The sequence below is a fragment of the Nannospalax galili genome, unplaced genomic scaffold (genome assembly GCF_000622305.1).
Source record: "Nannospalax galili isolate Female #2095 unplaced genomic scaffold, S.galili_v1.0 scaffold406, whole genome shotgun sequence".
Classification (NCBI taxonomy): Eukaryota; Metazoa; Chordata; class Mammalia; order Rodentia; family Spalacidae; genus Nannospalax; species Nannospalax galili.
In genome coordinates this window covers 7,334,322-7,354,167 of record NW_008357033.1, presented here as the reverse complement: position 1 = coordinate 7,354,167, position 19,846 = coordinate 7,334,322, and the positions used below count along the sequence as shown (strand labels likewise).

The 19,846-nt window shown below is 43.2% G+C and overlaps 1 protein-coding gene across 8 annotated transcripts in view; it reads left to right on the top strand.

Annotated features, from left to right (window-relative positions):
• The window catches only part of Tmcc1 (transmembrane and coiled-coil domain family 1), a 255,608-nt gene extending 236,860 nt beyond the window's left edge, over nt 1-18,748 (top strand). For all 8 annotated transcript variants that reach the window (XM_029557107.1, XM_008854922.3, XM_029557106.1 and 5 more), the window contains 2 exons: nt 11,829-11,964; nt 14,953-18,748. In XM_029557107.1, coding sequence (XP_029412967.1) covers nt 11,829-11,964; nt 14,953-15,267 — 451 coding nt within the window. In that variant the 3' untranslated portion in view covers nt 15,268-18,748. The remainder of the gene's footprint in view (nt 1-11,828; nt 11,965-14,952) is intronic.
• Nucleotides 18,749-19,846: the final 1,098 nt, after the last annotated feature.

Sequence of the window (19,846 nt, the reverse complement as noted above, 5' to 3'; positions counted from 1 at the left end):
GAGAGAGAGAGAGAGATACTGGGCATGGTGGTGTACATCTTTAATCCCAGCCCTTAGGAGACAGAGGCAGGGGGATCTCTGTGAGATCAAGACCAACTTGGTCCACATAGTAACTTTCAGGTGGGCTGGGACTGAGGACACCCTATCAAAAAATAAAATAAAAACAATTAAATGGAATAAAATTTTGAAGAAAGACTTAAAAGGGCAAAAGAATAAAGGAATGAGCATGGGAGAGAAAAAGTTAAATATGTTACTATTTTGTCAGTGTTTTCTATATTTAATATTCAAGTGGACTGATTAAAAATAAGATCCTTGCCAGGCACAGTGGTGCATGCCTTTAATCCCAGCACTTGGGAGGCAGAGGCAGGTGGAGCTCTGTGAGTTCGAGGCCAGCCTGGTCTACATAATCGAGTTCCAGGTCAGCTGGGGCTACAGGGAGACCCTGTCTCAAAAAGACCAAAAAAACCCACATTTTCAAAAAAGACCTGCCTGCTTTAACCCTTTAATATTGAATGGATAACAAAGCATTCCAGTTATTAAATTCTTCTAAAGCTTAAAATTCATATAGAGCTTGTTACTTTCAAGTCAGGTGTAGGCCAGTGTTAGAAAAGGAGGGGAAAAAAACAAACCTCCAAGGCCAGCCTTCTGCCCACTAGGGTGAGTATGAGACTGGATGGAACCTTGTCTCCTCCACTGCTCATGTAGAATCAGGTCCTAGCCCTGTGCGAAATGAGCACCGCTCTACTTTCCTTACACTTTGGGTTCTCTGGAGTAGCCAAGTGACTGATTTCATGGAATAAAGAGTAAAGAAAACTTTGGGATTTTCTGAAAGAAAGTAAACCCTGGTGGAAAGGGGGAGACATAATGCATAATCTCATTTATTCCGTCATCCTTCTCAGACTTATGGTGATTGTTTTCTTAAAAAATAATTTTGAAACATCTGAAAAAGCCGTAACTAAGAGTCAATTTTCTTATATTGACAATTTTCTAAAAAGAACAGTAAAAAGATAGTCCTCTCTCCCCTCATTATGTATCTTCACACAGAAACTACATTTGTCTAACATTGTTGGTCTTTGAACAATTTCATGTAAATTTAAAAAAAAATTTTTTTTTTTTTTGGTCTTTTTGAGACAGGGGGACTCCCTGTAACCTCAGCTGCCCTGGAACTCACTATGTAGACCAGGCTGGCTTCAATGTCACAGAGATCCACCTGCTTTTGCCTCCTAAGTGCTGGGGATTAAAGACATTCACCACCACACCTGGCAAAAGCCTATTTTTTTAAACAGCAAAACTTTTCACTTTTATTTATTTATTTATTTTTTTGGTCTTTTTGAGACAGGGGGACTCCCTGTAACCTCAGCTGTCCTGGAACTCACTATGTAGACCAGGCTGGCCTTGAACTCAGAGATCCGCCAGCCTCTGCCTCCCAAGTGCTGGGATTAAAGGTGTGTGCCACCATGCCCAGCCAGAGAATTTCTCTTTTAACCTTTAACAAAATAACCTAGCTGAGTGATGGTGACTTAGAACAGTAGCTTTCCCACTAAGAGTTACACTCCCAGGCTAGCAAGGCTGCATGAGTACACGTCTACAGTAAATAGTCCTAGATGTTTCTTCTTTAATAGTTTTTCTCCCTTCCTTGCCTCCTCCATGCTACTCTGTAGGTAAGCTGCCTGCATAGCCTCTCTGGTTCTGCTTCTTAGTATTTCTATGTCTACTATGTTGCAGGCTTTGATTTTATAGGACGGCAGTAGATGACAGGTGACCTGTGTGACTTCCATGACTAAGAATTAGCTAATACTGATACAGCTGCTCTAGATGGTTTTTTGTTTTTACATTGTTGTGTTAGATCTTAACAGTATCTGAGTAGGGACAGAGGCAGTCACAGCATTGCAGCTTGTTATTTTATGATGATGATGGTTGACAGATGATGACAGTTACAAAAATTGCTGAACTACTGTAATGGGCACCACACTACACATTCTACATGTGTTCAGTAACCCTCACAGCAACCTGTAGGTGGGGCCATGCTGTCCCAGTTTACAGTTGAGAAAATTGAGGTCCTCTGGGTTTTAAAATTTGCTGAAGGTCACTCAGTAAAACAGCAAAGTCAGGACTTTATCTGACTTAAAATCTACTGTTCTTTTTATGCCAGCACAGGTTGTTTATTTTAAACTCAATCCTAATATCTTTGTGGTTGTGAAAGTCTAGTCTAAGAAGCACTTGCTGTACTAGAGATAGGTATTAGGCCTTTCCTAGATCACAGTGTTAAGTATTTTTACTAAAAGTTGAGTTACTATTTTTGGTATATTTTATAAAATTCAGTGAATGTGTAAGCTCTGTGAAGTTTTCATGTGGTCCCGTCCAGTCATTATTCCCCTGTCCAGAGCTGTGCTCAACCATGCCACTTTCCTAAGGTGCTTCCACTGTGCCACACAAGTGAGTTGCCTAAGAGTCTGTGTAACTGCAGTAACCAGAGGCATTCTGAGGCTGCTTCTTCACCCATACCCATGCCTGACAGCTGGGCAGCCATGGCAGCAGAGCTGCCCCTGGGCTCTGCTTAATAGTGGAGTCCAGTCTAATTATAAATGAGTACGTCATCACCCAGCAAAATCATTTCACATACATTTAATTTGCTGCTAGAAACTGAGGACTAGGTCTGTTCCCAGAGTGGGTATAATGGAAAATGTACTACCAAAGGACAAATTCAGCTGTGGCGAAAGACATTGAAAAAGAATGCCGGAAAGCACTGATTGAGATTTGCTGCCTGTTTTTGCAGTTTTTCTGTGAGGGGATCTGTGGTTGTTACTGATATGAGCATTGCTATATGGTTTGGGCTAGGAATCTTCCTGGTGTTGATGGGCAGTAATGACATTTGAAAGCTTGTTTGTTTGTTTTTAAATTTTATTTATTATTTTTATTTTATGTGCATGCGTGTATTGCCTGTATGTAGGTGAATGAACCCTTGTTGTGCAATGCCCACAGAGGTCAGAAGAAGCTGTCAGATCCCCTAGGACTGGAGTTATGGACAGTTGTTAGCTGCCATGTGGGTGCTGGGACTCAAACCCGGGTCTTCTGCAAGAACAACCAGTGTTCTTAACCACTGGAGCCCTCTCTCCAGCCCTGAAAGCTTGTATTTTAAGGAGATCACTGGCCTTTGAAAATCAGCTTCTGAGAATATTTGTATTAAGCCCAGGGATATTTTAAATCACACTGAGTCACAAAAGCAAAATTACAGAGAAGCAGCATCACATGCAGTAGGACACCTAGTAACCTGACTAACCTAGTTAGGCCAGGCTTTTGGAGTCCTAACTATGCAAACGGTTGTTTAAACATAATTTTATTTGATTTTACTATCATGGGATGTGCTCAGATGTTTAAGTATTAGTCAACTGAAAATTGATTAGCCTCTACAAAGAGAATGTGGGCTATATTTAAATAATAACTAAAATAGAAGCCAAGAACATTGGATCAAACCAGCCCTTTGCTTATAAGAGGGGAAAAATAAAATCCCAGTTCAGAGGTGCTCTTATGAAAGATAAGACGTGCTATGCAAAGAGGTTTGTGAGTATATTCTTCCCAACTCAGCCACTAAAGACGTAATAGAGGACGAGGATGGGAAGAGAAAATACATTGATAATACCTATTAATTCATTGGATTTGGACAAGCTTGCCAGTTCTGATACTGCTAATTTGAGTAGATCGTATAACCTAGCCTCATTTTTTCTTTGAAAGCAAGGTAATATAAGCTTACAGGGTTGTAACAGTTACAAAATGAGACCGTGTATGTATGGGTTCAGTCCCCATTACAGAGGGAGAGGGAGAGGGAGGAAAAGGAGAGATGGATCATGTATACAGAAGCATTTTATTAGTAGGGTACATGGCATAGAGTGGGAACCCAGAGTAGAGCACATGCGTAACATATGTGAGGTTCTGGATTCAATTCCTGTCACACACCACCACCACCACCACCATTGTGGAGCTCAATAAATGTTCCTTTTTTTTGTTTGTTTCCAGGTGTGCTAGGATATTACAAAGCTAGCATTACCAAATCTCCAAATTCTCAGATTTTGTTTATCCACCCCCCCCTTTTGGATACTACTTGTTATTTGTATTAAGATAATGTACTTCCGGGGGCTGGAGAGATGGCTCAGCAGTTAAGAACATTGACTGTTCTTGCAGAAGACCTGGGTTCGAAACCCAGCACCCACATGGCAGCTAACAGCTGTCCGTGTAACTCCAGTTCCAGGGGATCTGACAACAGCCTTTTCTGTCTTCCACGAGCATTGCACGACACGGGTGCACTTACCTACATGCAGGCAATACACCCATACACATAAAATTAATTAATTAATTAATTAATTAATTAATTAATTAATTTTTAAAAAAAGAAAACGTACTTCCAACACTTCAGTTTTTGAAACAATGTCTCACTATATATTCCAGGCTGGCCTGGAACTCTCCATTCTCCTGCCTTAGCCTCCCAAGTGCTTGGAATTACAGGCTAGTTTAGTGTTGCCCAGACTCTTTTCTGGCTTCAACACAATGAAGTTGCAAAATGTAGACCAACAACTTTGCTTTTCCAAGCATAGCCAGGAATCTATTCACATTCCCTACTTCAGGCAGAAGCTACTCACAGCTCACAAAGCTTTGGGGAGACAGGACAGTCATCTGTTCCCATAGTTGCCTGTATGTGTCAACCTGGGACCTAGTATGCCTTTCTTCTCTCAGAACCTGCTCCACAAGTTTTATCAGGCATATGCCTTTACTGACCTATTGCCCAACTAAGGAAGCTCCACAGGCTCTCAAGGTGGCTCCAGATTTTTGAGCCACACCCCAAGAAGAAATGCTTTAGATTGGCATTCCCAGCCTGAGCACTCAACTCAATTTCTCATTCATCAAGAATTTAACCCAGAAGAACTCTTGGCTTATCTTTGATCAAGGAAGGTGATGACTGTGTTGACAATCCAGTGACCAAAATACTTTTGCAAGAACAGTAGTTATTTGTGAGTTGTTTACCTTCAAAAAAACCTGCATGTGAATAATAGAGAAAATTTTATTATTAGAAAGGGATGTATTTCACCTATCCCAAAATGACATAACCTGCTTTAAAAACAAACAGCTTCAGTGTTCAGGCTTTCTCTTTGCTAGTAGTGAAGATCAAGCCATGTTTAAATATCTAGAGTTCTTTTGGGTTAGGAAAGACTTGAGTAAAACTCTTTAAAATGAGGTTATTAGTCTCATGCTAACTTTTGTCCAGATAGAGCTATAGGAAATCACATACCAAAAATGTGCACAGTACTTGCAGGCTCAAGAACTCACCCCCATTCTTGCCTGTCCAAAAAAAATCTGCTTGGCATTAAAGGGGAGTTCTTCGTTTTTGAAACTCATATGTGAAAGGTACTTTACCTTCCCCTCTTTCCTCCTTTCCACTCTTTAGTTTGGTATTGATTTTTAATGAGAAGATGAAGCTGTTTCTTCTTTGAATTTCTTTTCCCCATTTTAGAATTTAGACAAGTAAACAAAAGAGATTGCAAAATTAGTTAACGGACTTTTTGGGCAGTCAGGGTGGGGAGCTGAGTATACTGTACATTTGATTCAAAAAGAAATTAAGACAATAGCAAATCCAAAAAGGAGGTAGGGCTGAGTGGTTCAGACCTTTGGTACCCCTCACTAGCAAACGGTTCCAGAAAAAAATGAAAAAGAGTTTCTGGGCCTGTTATTTCTTATTTACGGAATTGAGACCCAGGGAAGGAGGAGATAAAATTGGCCACAGAAAGAGCTCGGTATAAATCTGAGTGCCTTGGAGGCAGACGCTGCACATGAAAGGCAGGAAGAGAGGGTGCTTCTCCTTCTGATGGGGCCAGTGTTTTGATGTTTCAGTGCTTATTAAGCAGATTAGATTGAACCCTAACTTCTTCCATACCCACTCCTCCTCTCCAGAGAACACCACATCATTTTCCCTGGGCTCTGTACGTCAACCTATTTCAGACCAGAATTTCACGTGTGTATTGCATAAACTTCACTAAGGCTGGTGGCAGTAAAAATGTTAGTGCCAAGTGGTAGGGTTTGTGCCTTAGTAATGGCACTTTGAGTGGTCAAGGAGCTAGAGTAGTGTTCTTGCCCTTTGTTATATAGATTTTACATTCAATTAATATAGAAAAATTGCAACAACAATCAAATCTAAAAATAGGACACATGGTTGTAAAAAGAAGTGACAAACTTCCAAGGCCTGGGCAAACAAATTAGGGGAAAAGTGTGTTTTTATATTTGTGAGTGACAGAGTCTTGATTTGTAGCCCAGCCTGACCTCAGTCCTCATGCTCCTGCCTCAGCCTCCCCCAAGCAGAAACAAGCCTGGCTTGGTAAAGTGTTTTTGTAACAAAGCAGTGAACTCTTTCAAGATACTAAGCCCATCCCAGGAGGTCTACATTCCAAGACACCAACAAGGGCATTTTGCCAAACAATGCACCAGAGTTTGCAAAGCCTCAAGGTTTATATCTCCTTTTGATTGTCTCCCTGATGGCTCCTGCAGATTGGAGGTACTTCTGTGGTAACCAAACAACTATTTTTGTGAGTTTAGTAGAATTTCAGCTACACAATAACAGCTACAACTGTTTTGTTCTTTCAGAATGTCCTCATTTTCCAGGTAATTGTTATGACATGAAGAGGGAAACCAACACTGGTTAGTTAGTAGGTGATAAGTTACTGGGGCCATGTCAACCCTACCCACAGCATCTTGCCTCAACCCTCAAGTTTGGATATGAATCCAAAACCTGGACTGAACAGATTCATCAGCTGGTATAGAGTTCTTAAAGAAGGCCAGGGCTAGGGATATGGCTCAGTGGATAGAGTGCTTGCCTAGCTTGCCCAAAGCCTTGGGTTCCAAACCTAGTGCTTCATAAACTGGGCATACTGTCATACACTAGCAACTCCAGCACATGGGAGGTAGAAGTAGGAGAATCAGAAGTTAAAGGTCATCCTCCCTATATGTAGAATTCAGGACCACCCTAGGCTAGAGACATGTCTACAAAACAAAAACCAAAAATTATAGTTTGAGGTTTCTCACCACATACTTTTGTTTTGGCTTGATTTGGTTTATGAAACAGTCTTACCATGCAGATCAGTTTGACCTAAAACCATGTAGCCCAGGCTTGTCCTTCTGGCCTAGTCTCTCAAGTGCTAAGATTACAGACTTGAGCCACTGCGTAGACCCAGCACAAGTCCAAATGCTTTTTCTGCTTCTGCTTTCACCCTCTGTTTTGTTACTATGTAGCCCAGGCTGGACTCTTAACTCACTAAGTAGTCAAAGATAACCTTGAACTCCTGATTCTTTTGGTTCCACCTCCATCTACCACTAGTTCCCTGCCCTACCCCCTTTTTTTAATGCAAAGCTAGGGATGCCTGAGGCCAGGACTTTGAAGCCTGCCTACTAGGTTAGCACTCTACTGCATCACCAGCACTTTAGTTACGTTTTGTTTTGAATTTGTGACAGAGCATTACCATGTATGTATCCCAAGTTGGGAAACTTGAGATATTTCCTATTTATAGTCCTATTTATAGTCCAAGCTGAAATTTCCTATTTATAGTCCAAACTGCCTAGATCTCATAATCCTGCTACCTCAACCTCTCAAGTGCTGGGATTACAGGTGTGCACTACCGTGCCTAGTTTATATGTTTAGAAGGCTGGGTGAGAAGAGGAGGAAAGGATCGTAGAGTTTGCATCCTCCCATTACAATGGCCTCATTGGGGAGTGAAAGCTACTAGGAACATTCCTGTGTATGTTTTATGTGGAAATAAGTTTTCATTTCTCTTCTGATTACCCCTGGAGTGGTATTGTCGGGCCATGTGGGAGGGAACTGTGTGTTTAACTTTTTTAAACTTTATTTATATATTTATGTTTGTGAGTGTTTTGCCTGCATGTATGTAAGTGCACCTGTATCGTGAAAAGCCCACAGAGGCTAGAAGATGGTGTCAGATCCTCTGAAACTGGGGTTACAGACAGTTATTAGGCACCATGTGGGTGCTGGGAATTGAACCTGGGTCCTCTGGAGGAGCAGCCAGTGCTCTTAACTGCTGAACCATCTCTCCAACCCCTCTGTGTTTAACTTTTTAAAGCACATACCCTTTTAAATCCCCACCAGCAGAATAGAAGGAAGAGTCTACCATCTGTTTATCTTGGTAACACTTGCATTATCTTCCTTTGTTTGGTTTTTTGAGACAGGATCTCCCTGTACCCAGGCTGGCCTGGAACTTGCTATGTAGACCAGGTTGGCCTCTATTTCACAGAGATGCCATCAAGCTGTGGTTGTGTGATTTGGATCACTGTCAAGCTGACTTGGATTTCTTACCCTTTTTAAAAAAATATTTTATTTTATGTGTATGAATGTATTGCCTGCATGCATGTGAGTACATTTGTGTTGTACAGTGCCTACAGAGGACAGAAGAGGGTGTTGGATCCCCTGGAACTGGAGTAACAGACAGTTGTTAGCTGCCATGTAGGTGCTGGAAATCAAACCCAGGTCCTCTGTAAGAGTAGTCAGTGCTCTCAACTGCTGAACCACCTCTAGCCCCCTTATCTTTATTTTTTTTTTATTTTTACTTTTTGTTATTTTTGAGACAGGGTCTCCCTGTGGCCCCAGCTATCCTGTAACTCACTATATGGACCAGGCTGGCCAAAGGCTTGCTCTACCACGCCCAGCTCTGGGCAGGTATCATTGAATCTTGTCTGAACTTTATCTGCTGCTTCTGTCAAGATAATGCCCTCCGTCCTCTCAGGTGGTTGGAATAGTAGGCACTAAGTAAGTGGTGGCTCTTTTTGATCTGCTCTGTGGTACATTTGAGCCACATTTAATATCAAATAAGATCCCCCCAACAATCTTTAAACCCCAGAAAGAGTGTATGGGTTGTGGCAAGTGGTTGCGAAGTAGCTCTGTCAACCTGCAGCCTGCTGAACACTACCATTGTGCATCTTACTTAGCCCCAGCTCCAGATCATAGCTGTGAAGTGGGTTTAGTCTTTTATTTGGTTTTGTTTCTCATAAGTGTAGTAGCTTACACTGAGCTATACACCAATAAGACTAGCATATAGGAATATTACTTTTAAGGTTGCTCAATGGTTAAGAACACTTGGTGCTCTTGTAAAGAACCCAGGTTCACTTCCCAGTATCCTCGCATGGTGACTCACAACTGACTCTTAACTACAGTTCCAGGGGATTCAATGCCTGTTCTGGCCTCTGCAGACACCAGGCACTCACATGGTACACATACATGTAGTAAAAGTAAGTGAGTCTTTAAATTGCCAGTTCCTCTCTGGTAAAGAAAGAGAATAAAGAAATGATCACACACTGAGAACACTGAGCTAAATGTCATTCAGTGGTAGAATCCTCACCTTATGTGCCCAAGGCCCTAAGTTCCCCCCAAAAAAGTAAGTTTAAAAAGATAATATATTAACATAATCTCATAGCATCTTATTAGCTTAAGTTTTAGTAGAAAATCGGTTCCAGAGATGACATCTGTTCCTGAGTCCTTGGGCAGTAGAGGAGATGAAAAGATGGAGTCCCAGAGAATATCAGCCCTAGTTAGCAGTAGCAGAAGATGGGGCCTGTTCCATAACAACGTGAAGAAAAGTAAGACAGAGGTGTCTGTCAAGGATAAACAAGACCTAAGTAGGATTTAGTAGCGTTATAAAAAGGGTCAGACTATGACTTTTAAAACTTTTTATTTTTTGAGAAAGGAATAGAATTTAACAGAATCTAATCATTGAATCTATAATTATTAAAAGGAAAAACATTGAGGAATGGGGAGATGGTTCAGTGTGTAAGAGTACTTGGTGCCACAGGCATGAGCAACTAAGTTCAGACCCTCAGCACCCACATAAAAAAGACAAATGTAGTCATGCATATGCCTATAACCCTAGCACTCTGGGGGACAGAGCCAGGAAGATCCCAAGGGCTCACTAGCCACCAGGCCAGCCAAAATTACCTTAGGAAAATTCTTTATATCCCTTCAAAGTTTGTATACTCAGCCAGGCATGGTGATACATGCCTATAATCCTAGAACTCTAGACAGAGGCAAGAAAATCACAAGTTCAAGGCCATCCTGAGCTAAATAGTGAGATCCTATCTCTCAGAAAAATATAGACTTGCATACCTTAAGTGTGATTAAAAATAAGAATGGGCTGTAACTATAACTCAGTAGTAGAGCCCTTACTTGGCATGAACAAAGTGACAGGTTCCATCCCCAGCAAAGTACAAGGGAAGAGGAAAGAAAGGAAGACAGTTGTAAATATTTAATCACATTCTGGCACGTTGGTTGGTTGGCTGGCTGGTTTGTTTTCAACTAGTCTCAAAGTTAGAATCATCCTGCCTCAGCCTCTTTAGTACCTGAGATTCTAGCACCACACCCTCCTCTCAGCTTTACTTTTGGTTAATAGAAGTACCCTGATACTCCTATACAGTGGTATATTTTCCTTAGAGGATGAACCCTGCCCATCTCCCTTCTGAGCTGCACACAGGATTCCAACATAGTCAGCAGGAGCTAGTATGATGTAGCGTGACATACAACTCACTCTCTCTCTGTGCCTCTCTCTCTCTGTACCTCTCTCTCTCTCTCTCTCTCTCTCTCTCTCTCTCTCTCTCTCTCTGCCCTCTGTCTAGTGTTTGTAATGGGTAGTCTTTACCCTTTCTCCTACTTAGCTCTTTGGTTCCTAGGACTCCGAACACTGCCTGCCTAGGCTACCCCCTTCACCACTACCAGACAACTTATTTCCTGAAACATTCTTTGGTGTGTGACCATACTTACACCCACTGCAGTCTGCCTTTCTGTCTATTCTAGAATCTCAGGTCTATTCTTTGTTGCAGTTATTCCATACATTTCTTCCTGAGCTCTTTTACCTAGAACTTCTGATCCCCATCCCTTAAACCTGCTCCATCCTTACGTAGAGTCAACCTCCATGTATGTGATTCATGGAGATAAACTTCTTTGGACTACTGCAGCCCCTCAGCCCTGCCAAGCTAGTGCCCATCTTGACACATTTGAAATTCTGTTCCTTCCAAGTAAGGTACTCTTCCTTCCACATCTTCAGCCTACTATTTTCCAAGCCTCTGTTTGTCATTTAAGTTTCAAGCCCTAAATTCTTGAAGAGAGTTGAGCAGGGAAGGACCAGGCACTCTGCCTAGTGACTGCTAGTCTTGGTTTCATTTGTCTACATCTAAAGTCCTGTTGACTTTTCTGCCTCCCCTCTCCCTGTAGAATAGATGGAGGCCAGGTGCTCTCTCTTGCTTCCCACAGTGTCCTGGTATTTTGAATGTGCCTAGAAGATAGCAGACTCTCAGTAAATCTGTTTGACGAATCTCCCTGCACTGCTTGGCCATGAGGATGATGGTCCCCTCCAGCTCTGGCCTTCTGGGGCTCTGAGTCACAGATATCCTGGTGTTGGAATGAGCTATTACTGACTGCTAGAAGGTTAGCTTCCATTTGCTTGCTGTTCTCTTCTGGTAAGAATCACTTAATTTTACTCTAATAAGAGTTTTTGCTGCTCTCATGCTCAAAGCAGAATAAGAGCTGCCTCAGTGTCATTGGGTGTGCACAACGCTGACCCCTAGGGCTGCTGAGAAATTGATGGAAAAGCTTTGGTGCTGTTGGATGTAGCCTTGTGACAAGCTGCCTTTCCAGAGACTGAAAGCTGCACTCCCTGGCATGCCAGCAGCCCAGGTCACTCGATTTCTTTGTGCTTTTGTTTTCTTCTTTTGTAGCATGGATTTTGGAGATTGGTTGTAAATTATATCAGGAAAGAGAGTGTTTAAAATTCTAACCCTTCTCCCTTTCTTAGATGTGAACGATTAGAAGAACAACTAAATGACCTAACTGAACTCCACCAGAATGAAATCTTAAATTTAAAGCAGGAATTGGCCAGCATGGAAGAGAAAATTGCATATCAGTCCTATGAACGGGCCCGGGACATCCAGGTTGGTATGATCAATAAGTTAGAAAGAAGAAAGTAAAGTAAAGAGAATGAGAAGAGACAGGACAGTAGAGTGTTTTTTGTTTTGTTTTGTTTTGTTTCTTTTTTGTCTTTTTGAGACAGGGTCCCCCTGTAGCCCCACCTGGCCTGGAACTCATTTTGTAGACCAGAGTGGCCTTGAACTCACAGAGATCCACCTGCCTCTGCCTCCCGAGTGCTGGGATTACAGGCATATGCCACCATGCCCGGCAGGATAGTAGATTGTTAAGAAAAGTTCTCACCAGTTATAGTACACCTGCTCTTCAAACAATGGAAGTCTGCACCACTTTGGGGCTATAGACCTGCTCGAGTTCTTGGGAAATATGTCTTAGGTCCACAGCAGAATCTGCCTGGGGAGAACCAAAGCATCCTGCCTATTAGCTGCTTCTGGAGCAGCTCTAAGGGTCTTCTGGCCATCTTGCCTATCTCTGCTCCTATGGAAAGGGGCTTTGTCCCAGCTCTTTCACAGGTGCATTGTTACAGTTTATGAGAGTCCCCCATTACACAGTGACACTGAAGGTAAATATCTACTGGATTCCATGGAGAAATAAAGCATTGTAAATTTTTCTTATTTCTGTGAAGATTTCCTCAGAGAACAAATCTTGGTGGTTTTCTGTGAAGGCATCTTGAAATAAGCTATTATCAGAGAAGTAGAGCTTATAGCATAGCCACCAGAAGGAATCAAGGCAATGTCCTATTTGCTCAGCTGCCATTTTCTTATAATTTTTTTAAACTTATTTTACATGTATGAGTATTTTGCCTGCATGTATATAAGTGCACCACATGTGTGCAATGCCCATGGAGGCCCAAAGAAGACATCAGATTCTCTGGAACTAGAATTAAGGTTTGTTGTTAGCTGACATGTGGGTACTGGGAACTGAACCCAGATTTTCAGCAGAACAGCCAGAGCTCTTAACCACTGAGCCATCTCCAGTCCCAGATGCCATCTTCTTTAAGCCCTAGATTTCTGTTTTCATTTTTCTCTCCCCAAGGTGGTTCTATACTGGGCAGCAGCCATCATCCATTCTCCAGCTAACTTCATCCTGAAGTTGCCTGGGTCTTAACATCCCAGGAAGCTAGGACCCATTGAAGCCAAGGCCAGGAAAACCCAGTGCTCCAGCCACTGGCAGACTTGGGAAGGTATCTGTCCAAAGCTAAGGGAGTAGGTTCTACTCCCTGAGTGGTCAGAGTCACCCACTCATTGGTGAAGGGCTTGGCCTTGAGGGGAATAGGTTTCTCTAATGCCCTAGTGTGTGGGCATAGTACCCTCCTTACAGAGCTCCACCTGAGAAGGGAGCATGCCCTTCTTACAGCAGGCTCACAGTTCCCTTTCTCTAGTCAGGATTTGTCCCTGACTTGAAAGCACCAGGTAGTATGTTGCTGAAGCATGTTCAATGGTATTCACTGCATCATTGATTGGAAAAATTAGAAACCACCTAAAAATCCCCAAGAAGGAACTGAGTAAGCTCTGGAAGACCCATACTATGAAATGCTATATAGCAGATAAAAAGAATTGAGGTAGGGCTGGGGAGATGGCTCAGTCAATAAAGTATTTGCCTCACAAGCATGAGGGTCTGAGTTCTGATCCCCAGAACACACATAAAAAGCTAGACATGAGGCCGGGCATGGTACCGCACACCTTTAGTCCCAGCACTCGGGAGGCAGAGGCAGGTGGATCTCTGTGAGTTTGAGGCCAGCGTGGTCTACATAGTGAATTCCAGGACAGCTGGGGCTGTAGGGAGACCCTTTCTCAAAAAAGGAAAAAAAAAAAAAAAAAAAAAAAAAAAAAAGCTAGACATGAGGAGCCAACAAGACAGCTCATTGGGTCAAGGTGCTTGCTATGCAAGCCTGACAACCTGAGCTTGGTCCCCAGAACATACATAAAGGTGGAAGGAGAAAACCAGCTCCTCAAATTTGTCTTCTACCTCCACGCTATGCCAAGGGAGGGGGCGGGGAGACACACACGCACCCCCATTAGTCATAAAGTGATTTTTAAGCTGGGCATGGTGACACACATTTGTAAGCCCAGAGATGGTGAGAGGAGAGGTGAAAACAGGCAGATCACTGGAGCTCACAGGCCAGCTCGTCTAGCCTACGTGGCAGTGTTGCAGACCAATGAGAGACCTTGTCTCAAACAAAAGATGGAAGGTACTTGAGGACTGACACCCACAGGTGTCCTCTGACCATCACATGAACACGCATATATGCATGTGTTCTGCACACACATACCACCTGCACACAGAAGAAAGGTAGATTTCTGTGTTTTAACATGAAGAGTTCACCAAGACTTACTGTTGATCAAAAGAAGTCATATGTGGCTCAGTCCTGGTGAGTGCTGTTCACACGACACTAGGAAGTACCTGTAAGCCAACCCCATACATTTTCTGAGGCACATGCATGTATATACTTAAATACAGGTTAACAGGTAGACACAACATCAGTGTTACTCCCAGAGACAGGGACTGGAATTGAGACAAATGCTAATGGAGACTGTTCTATTTGAAATCTAATTTCACATGAAAATTTGATTTTATGTAAAAGAAGTGCATGTATCTCATGCACCTTAGACTAGTAATTTTTTAAAGGAAAAAAAAGCATATAATTAAGGTCTTGTCATTAAAATGTTCTAAGACGATTGGGAGTAGTGGCAAAGCCTATGATCCCAGCACTCAGGAAGTAGAGACAAAAGGATCCCAGGTATCTCGGCTACATAGCAAGTATGAGATCAGCCAGGGATATAAGAGACTGTCTCAAGAAAAAAATTTTTTAATATTCTAGGCCAAATAAATCCAAGTGTGGTAACTGCTTCCTGTGGGTCATTCCATAGGCATGCAATGGAGGGAAGGGGAGTAATAGTCACTTGAGCAGTGACTTGGGCATCTGGCTTGCCCACTGGTATGTCAGCCACCAGAGTACTGTGAACAGGAGCCTAACTATCCCGTTTGGCCCACAGGAGGCCCTGGAGGCATGCCAGACCCGCATCTCCAAGATGGAGCTGCAACAGCAGCAACAGCAGGTGGTACAGCTGGAAGGACTGGAGAATGCCACTGCCCGGAACCTTCTGGGAAAACTCATCAACATCCTCCTGGCTGTCATGGCGGTCCTCTTAGTCTTTGTGTCCACAGTAGCCAACTGTGTGGTCCCCCTCATGAAGACTCGCAACAGGACGTTCAGCACTTTATTCCTTGTGGCTTTCATTGCCTTTCTCTGGAAGCACTGGGATGCCCTCTTCAGCTACGTGGACCGGTTCTTCTCAGCCCCCAGATGATGCTGGTGCAGGGAGTGCATGCCAAGACAGCTAGACAACAACATACCCACTCTGAAGTTTTCTACAACGAGAGAGTTGAGTGAATCTGTTTACATTTAGGATAATGTTTTTTTCTTCAAGAGACGCAATTGCAATAGTATTTTTTAGATTTTATCCAAGAAGTTTTTTGAGAGAAAATCTTGGATCATTTTTATGTAGCATGATTTTCCTTGGGATGCAAATCTTAAACAGTCCTTTAACATGAACCAACACTCTGCAGCACACTGAAGGGCATTCTGGATTGAGGCTTGAAGGACTGTAATAAACCCACTAAACAGATGCAAAGATCTGACTAGGCCTGGTACCCGCCCTGCCTGGGCTCCCACCTGTTCTCATCCAAGCTAACACTACTGTGAAGTCCCACCACATTCCAGGTCGGAATTTTGGATTCAGGGTGGATATTCCCTGCCGTGGAGGAACACAGGCATCTCCCCGACTGGCTTTCTCATACTAACCCTGAAGTGTGATTCCCCTCTGAACCTGCCAGGATATGGAAGAGTGTGTCAGGCCCACAGGATCACTGCACAGTCCTGTTCAGTATTGTGAAGTAGCCCTTAATCCTTACTTTTAAGCAAAATCCCTTGGCCGCACTTTTAAGGTTTTTTTTTTTAATATATATATATATATATATATGTATAGTTACCAACTTAAAAATAAATCCGAACAGCATACTTGAAGAATGTAATACTCAAACTCTCAGCGCTTCCTTATGGTTTCTAATAGGATTTTTATTGTTATTATTATGGGTTTTTTTGGAAAGGGTTGGGAGGATCTTTTTTTTTTTTTCTTTGAAATAAAGAAGTGATGTTTGAAATGAAGCCGTGTGGGTATTTCAGCGTGCTGCTCTCTGTTGTCTTGAAACAGTTGAGTTGGAGACTGCTGCAAGTGCTGCCCTCTGCCGCCCTGTTTGAGATGCAGCTTAAACTCCCCTCTGCTGCCTCGGCTTTCTGGTTGGTGTCCACCACGCCTACAGCACCACTGCCAGGGCTTGGCTTAGTTGGAGCAGTGAGGGGTACGCAGAAAGAGGGGGACGTGGTCTGTACAGACCAATGTAGTAAGACTGGAATTTTTTTTTTTTTGCCCCAAGTTAATACAGTGACCTTGGGCTGGGGTTGTCTTTAGGAAAAAATGAAAGTATGTTATGAGAGTCATATATAATTCTTTATGTTTGCTTATTTATTGTTTAACACCCCCTAATTATCGAAACCAAAGTGATGTCAAATCTTCTGTCTGCATTTTGGCCTCAGCATCCTTAACTTCAAAGCTTTATTATGTCTGCCTGAGAGAGTCAACTGAAGCTGATTCTCCCAAAAAGCAGGAAAGGAAATGTCAGGTTAGAAGGACCCAAGTCTTGGGTGTAGACTGTTGCCAGCTTTGTGTTAACCTAGACTGACCTACTGATCTCACTATATTCAGTGGACTTTCAGAGACAGTTTAGGAAGATGAGCTGAGCATTCATCCCCATCCTATAGTCAGTTCCGTCGTGGAACTTGAACCTTCAGAGGTACTAGAGAGCTTGGTTACGCTTCGATTATTCCTAGTACTAGGTCACAAATGCCATTTCCTGTGGCTGCATTCTGTCACCTGATGCACAGGGGGCCTGTGCTGTACCCTGGAAGAGAAGCAAAACATGCTTCACTAAGTCCCCACACCAAGACCTTTCAGAACTAGGTCAGCATTGCCCTGTCTGGTTTACGTAATAGCTCCAGCCTCCTTTTGCATTGACAAGCTGGCCTCCTCAGTCAGCGTGCTATCCCCATGACCACTTTGATATTATAACTCAGGTACCCCAGACTTCACTCCATCCCCAGATGGCTGTCATTAACCTTATAATTAACACCTAGAGCAGGGACCACAGGGCTGATTTTTTTTCTTTTTTAAATTAAAATCAATTCATATTCATGCCAAAACAAATTGTCCCCAGCCTATATATTTAAAATGTTAACTTTGCCTGGAAACACTGCACAACTTGAGGCGAGAAGACCACAGGCTACCGTGACTGTGCTGGACTAGCGTCGCTGCTGTAGCTTAGTCACTACAGTACAGAAGAAAGCCCCAAGGCTGAGGGAAAGACCTCCGTTGGCAGCCCATTGGCTTCTCTAGGACAGTCCGACTGCCCTGGATGTCACTGTGATAGATAAGTTGAAACTGTTCCGTTTGCCTGGAGACAGTTACTGTCAAAGGAAGGTTTTCACCTGTGGAAAGCCCTGGAACTCTAGCCAAACAGGCTCCAACTGACTTCACATCTTCCTCTTGTGGCTGTTGGAAAGGACCTTCAGTCCAGGTCAGGCCCTGTCATGGCTTCTCACTGTCTTGCCCTCTGCTCACTCACCAGACCCACAGTTGTCAGCATTCAGTGCTCTGTGTAACACACATCTGTTTTCCTGCCTGTCCTTTCACTGTCCATCTCTGTTACCTTTGAATTTCTTTTCATTGTGGCTGTCCTTGGATGATCTTGTCTGTTCATAGCCCTGTGATAGCCTTGCTCTAATGGTTTAACAATTGTTCTGAAGGAAACTTGCCCATGATTTAATGCTTCTTTTCATTAAAAGGAAATAATAAATCAAAAGACTGTGCATTCCCATTGGAGTGAAGCATTCCTTGACTCCTTGTTCATGCTGGTGCCTAGCCTGGGTGAGTGAGGCTGGCTCTGTTGGCCTGGGTGACTGCTGAGGTTGTGGAGTCGCCATCATTCTACATTATTCGTGATCACTAAAGGCCTGTCTGCTCCAGTTTCACATCCAGGGTGTACTCAGTGCGTCTTGGCAAGGAAGGCTTTCTATACCAGTCTGTAAGAGGCAAAAGCAGGTTCAGTTGGATCCATCACTGACTGAGCTTCTCTAGCCCGTGTCCCAACTGCGGTCAAACAGCTGATGCCAGACCAGTGGGACAGAGCCTTCTTTGCTAGCCATGTCCTGACAACGAGCCTGCTTTCCCATGGTCTTCACTGTGTTTGGTTTTGTTTCCAATTACATGCTCCTCTGGGGTAGTCAGTGGAGATCCTGGATTCTAAGTGAGCGCCAATGAGGAGCTGCCTTCTAGTTTTGGAAAATACACATCTAAACCAAACCAAACACTGTTGTCAGCAAGCTGACACAGGCAAAATACCCGTTCCCACACCACCCCTATGAAACTGGGGTTTTGAATGTGGCCTGAGTTAACATTTTTGTGTGTTGTGTGTGCTAGGTGAAACCCTCAGTAGGGGCTGACTACTAGACTATAAGTGTGTTTTATCAAAGTGTGTAAGAATAAAAACTCACTTGCACGAATTGCAGAGTAAAGAAATGATACTTGTGAACGTGTGAACGTTAACACTGTAGTTGATAGATCTTAAGCTGCTAATTGTTGAGAGAGAATTCATTTGTGTTCTGTCTGGTTGCTGCAGATTCTGAGCAGCACTTTTACTGTACATACAAATGGAAATAAAGACCTCAGCTAGTAACCTGCTGGTCGACTCAGCTTTGTTTTGCTCTTTATTTTTACATACCCATTTCCAGTAGCAAGGGTGTCAGTCTGCAAACTGTGTGTGAGAGAGAGAGAGACACAGGAGGGGCAAGGAGGAGAGGGAGAGGGTCTCACCAGTATCCTGAGGCTATAACTGACAACAGGGGTGGTTATCACCACCTCTCTGGACTTTGTAGATATTTCAGGCTGGCACTTTCCTATGATTCCTTTAGACTGGTAGATAAGACAGACTTTCAGGGCCTAGGGAAATGGTTCAGTTGGTGAGATGCTTGCTAAACAAGCATGAGGACCTGAGTTTGGATCCCTGGCACCATTGTAAAAGGCCAGGGTCCAGGTGTGTGTCTGTAACCTCAGTGCTGGGGCAGTGGAGACAGGAGGACTCCTGGTGCTTGCTGGCTGGCCAGCAGGTGATCTCCAGGTTTACTGAGACACCCTGTTTCAAGACAGTGGAGAGTCATGGAAAAAGGCACCTAAAACTGAACTCTGGCCTCCACACACACACGTGTGTGTGTGTGTGTGTGTGTGTGTGTGTGTGTGTGTGTGTGTGTGTGTGTGTGTGTACAACCACACACAGGAGACTACCTTTAATTTCTTTGAGAGGCATTCTATCAGTACCTCCCAAATCCAGCCCCTAATTACCCCAGAGTGGCCAGAATAACGTCTCTCCATCCTTTCAAAGCTTTGCTATAACATTATTATGATGGTTGGAAGCAAACATTTAACATTTAGCGTTCTTACCCAATCTAATCCTAACTGGTTTTGGTAAAGAAGTCGTAATTTCTTTCTTTGCAGTGCTGGTAATGGAACCCAGGGCCTTGTTCATACAGGGCAAGCACCGAGTCATATCCCACCCCATTAGTAATTTTGTTTTTTAAGGGTTTTTTTTTTAGCATTTAGTTATATATATATATATTGTGTGTGTACATACGTGGGTGTCATGGTGTGCATATGAAACTCAGAGGACAACTTGTAGGAGCTGGTGCTCTCCTTCTACCATGTTTCCAGGGATCAAACTCAGGTCATCAGACTTAGCGGCAAAAGCTCCTTTACTCACTGAGCCATCTCACTGCCCCAA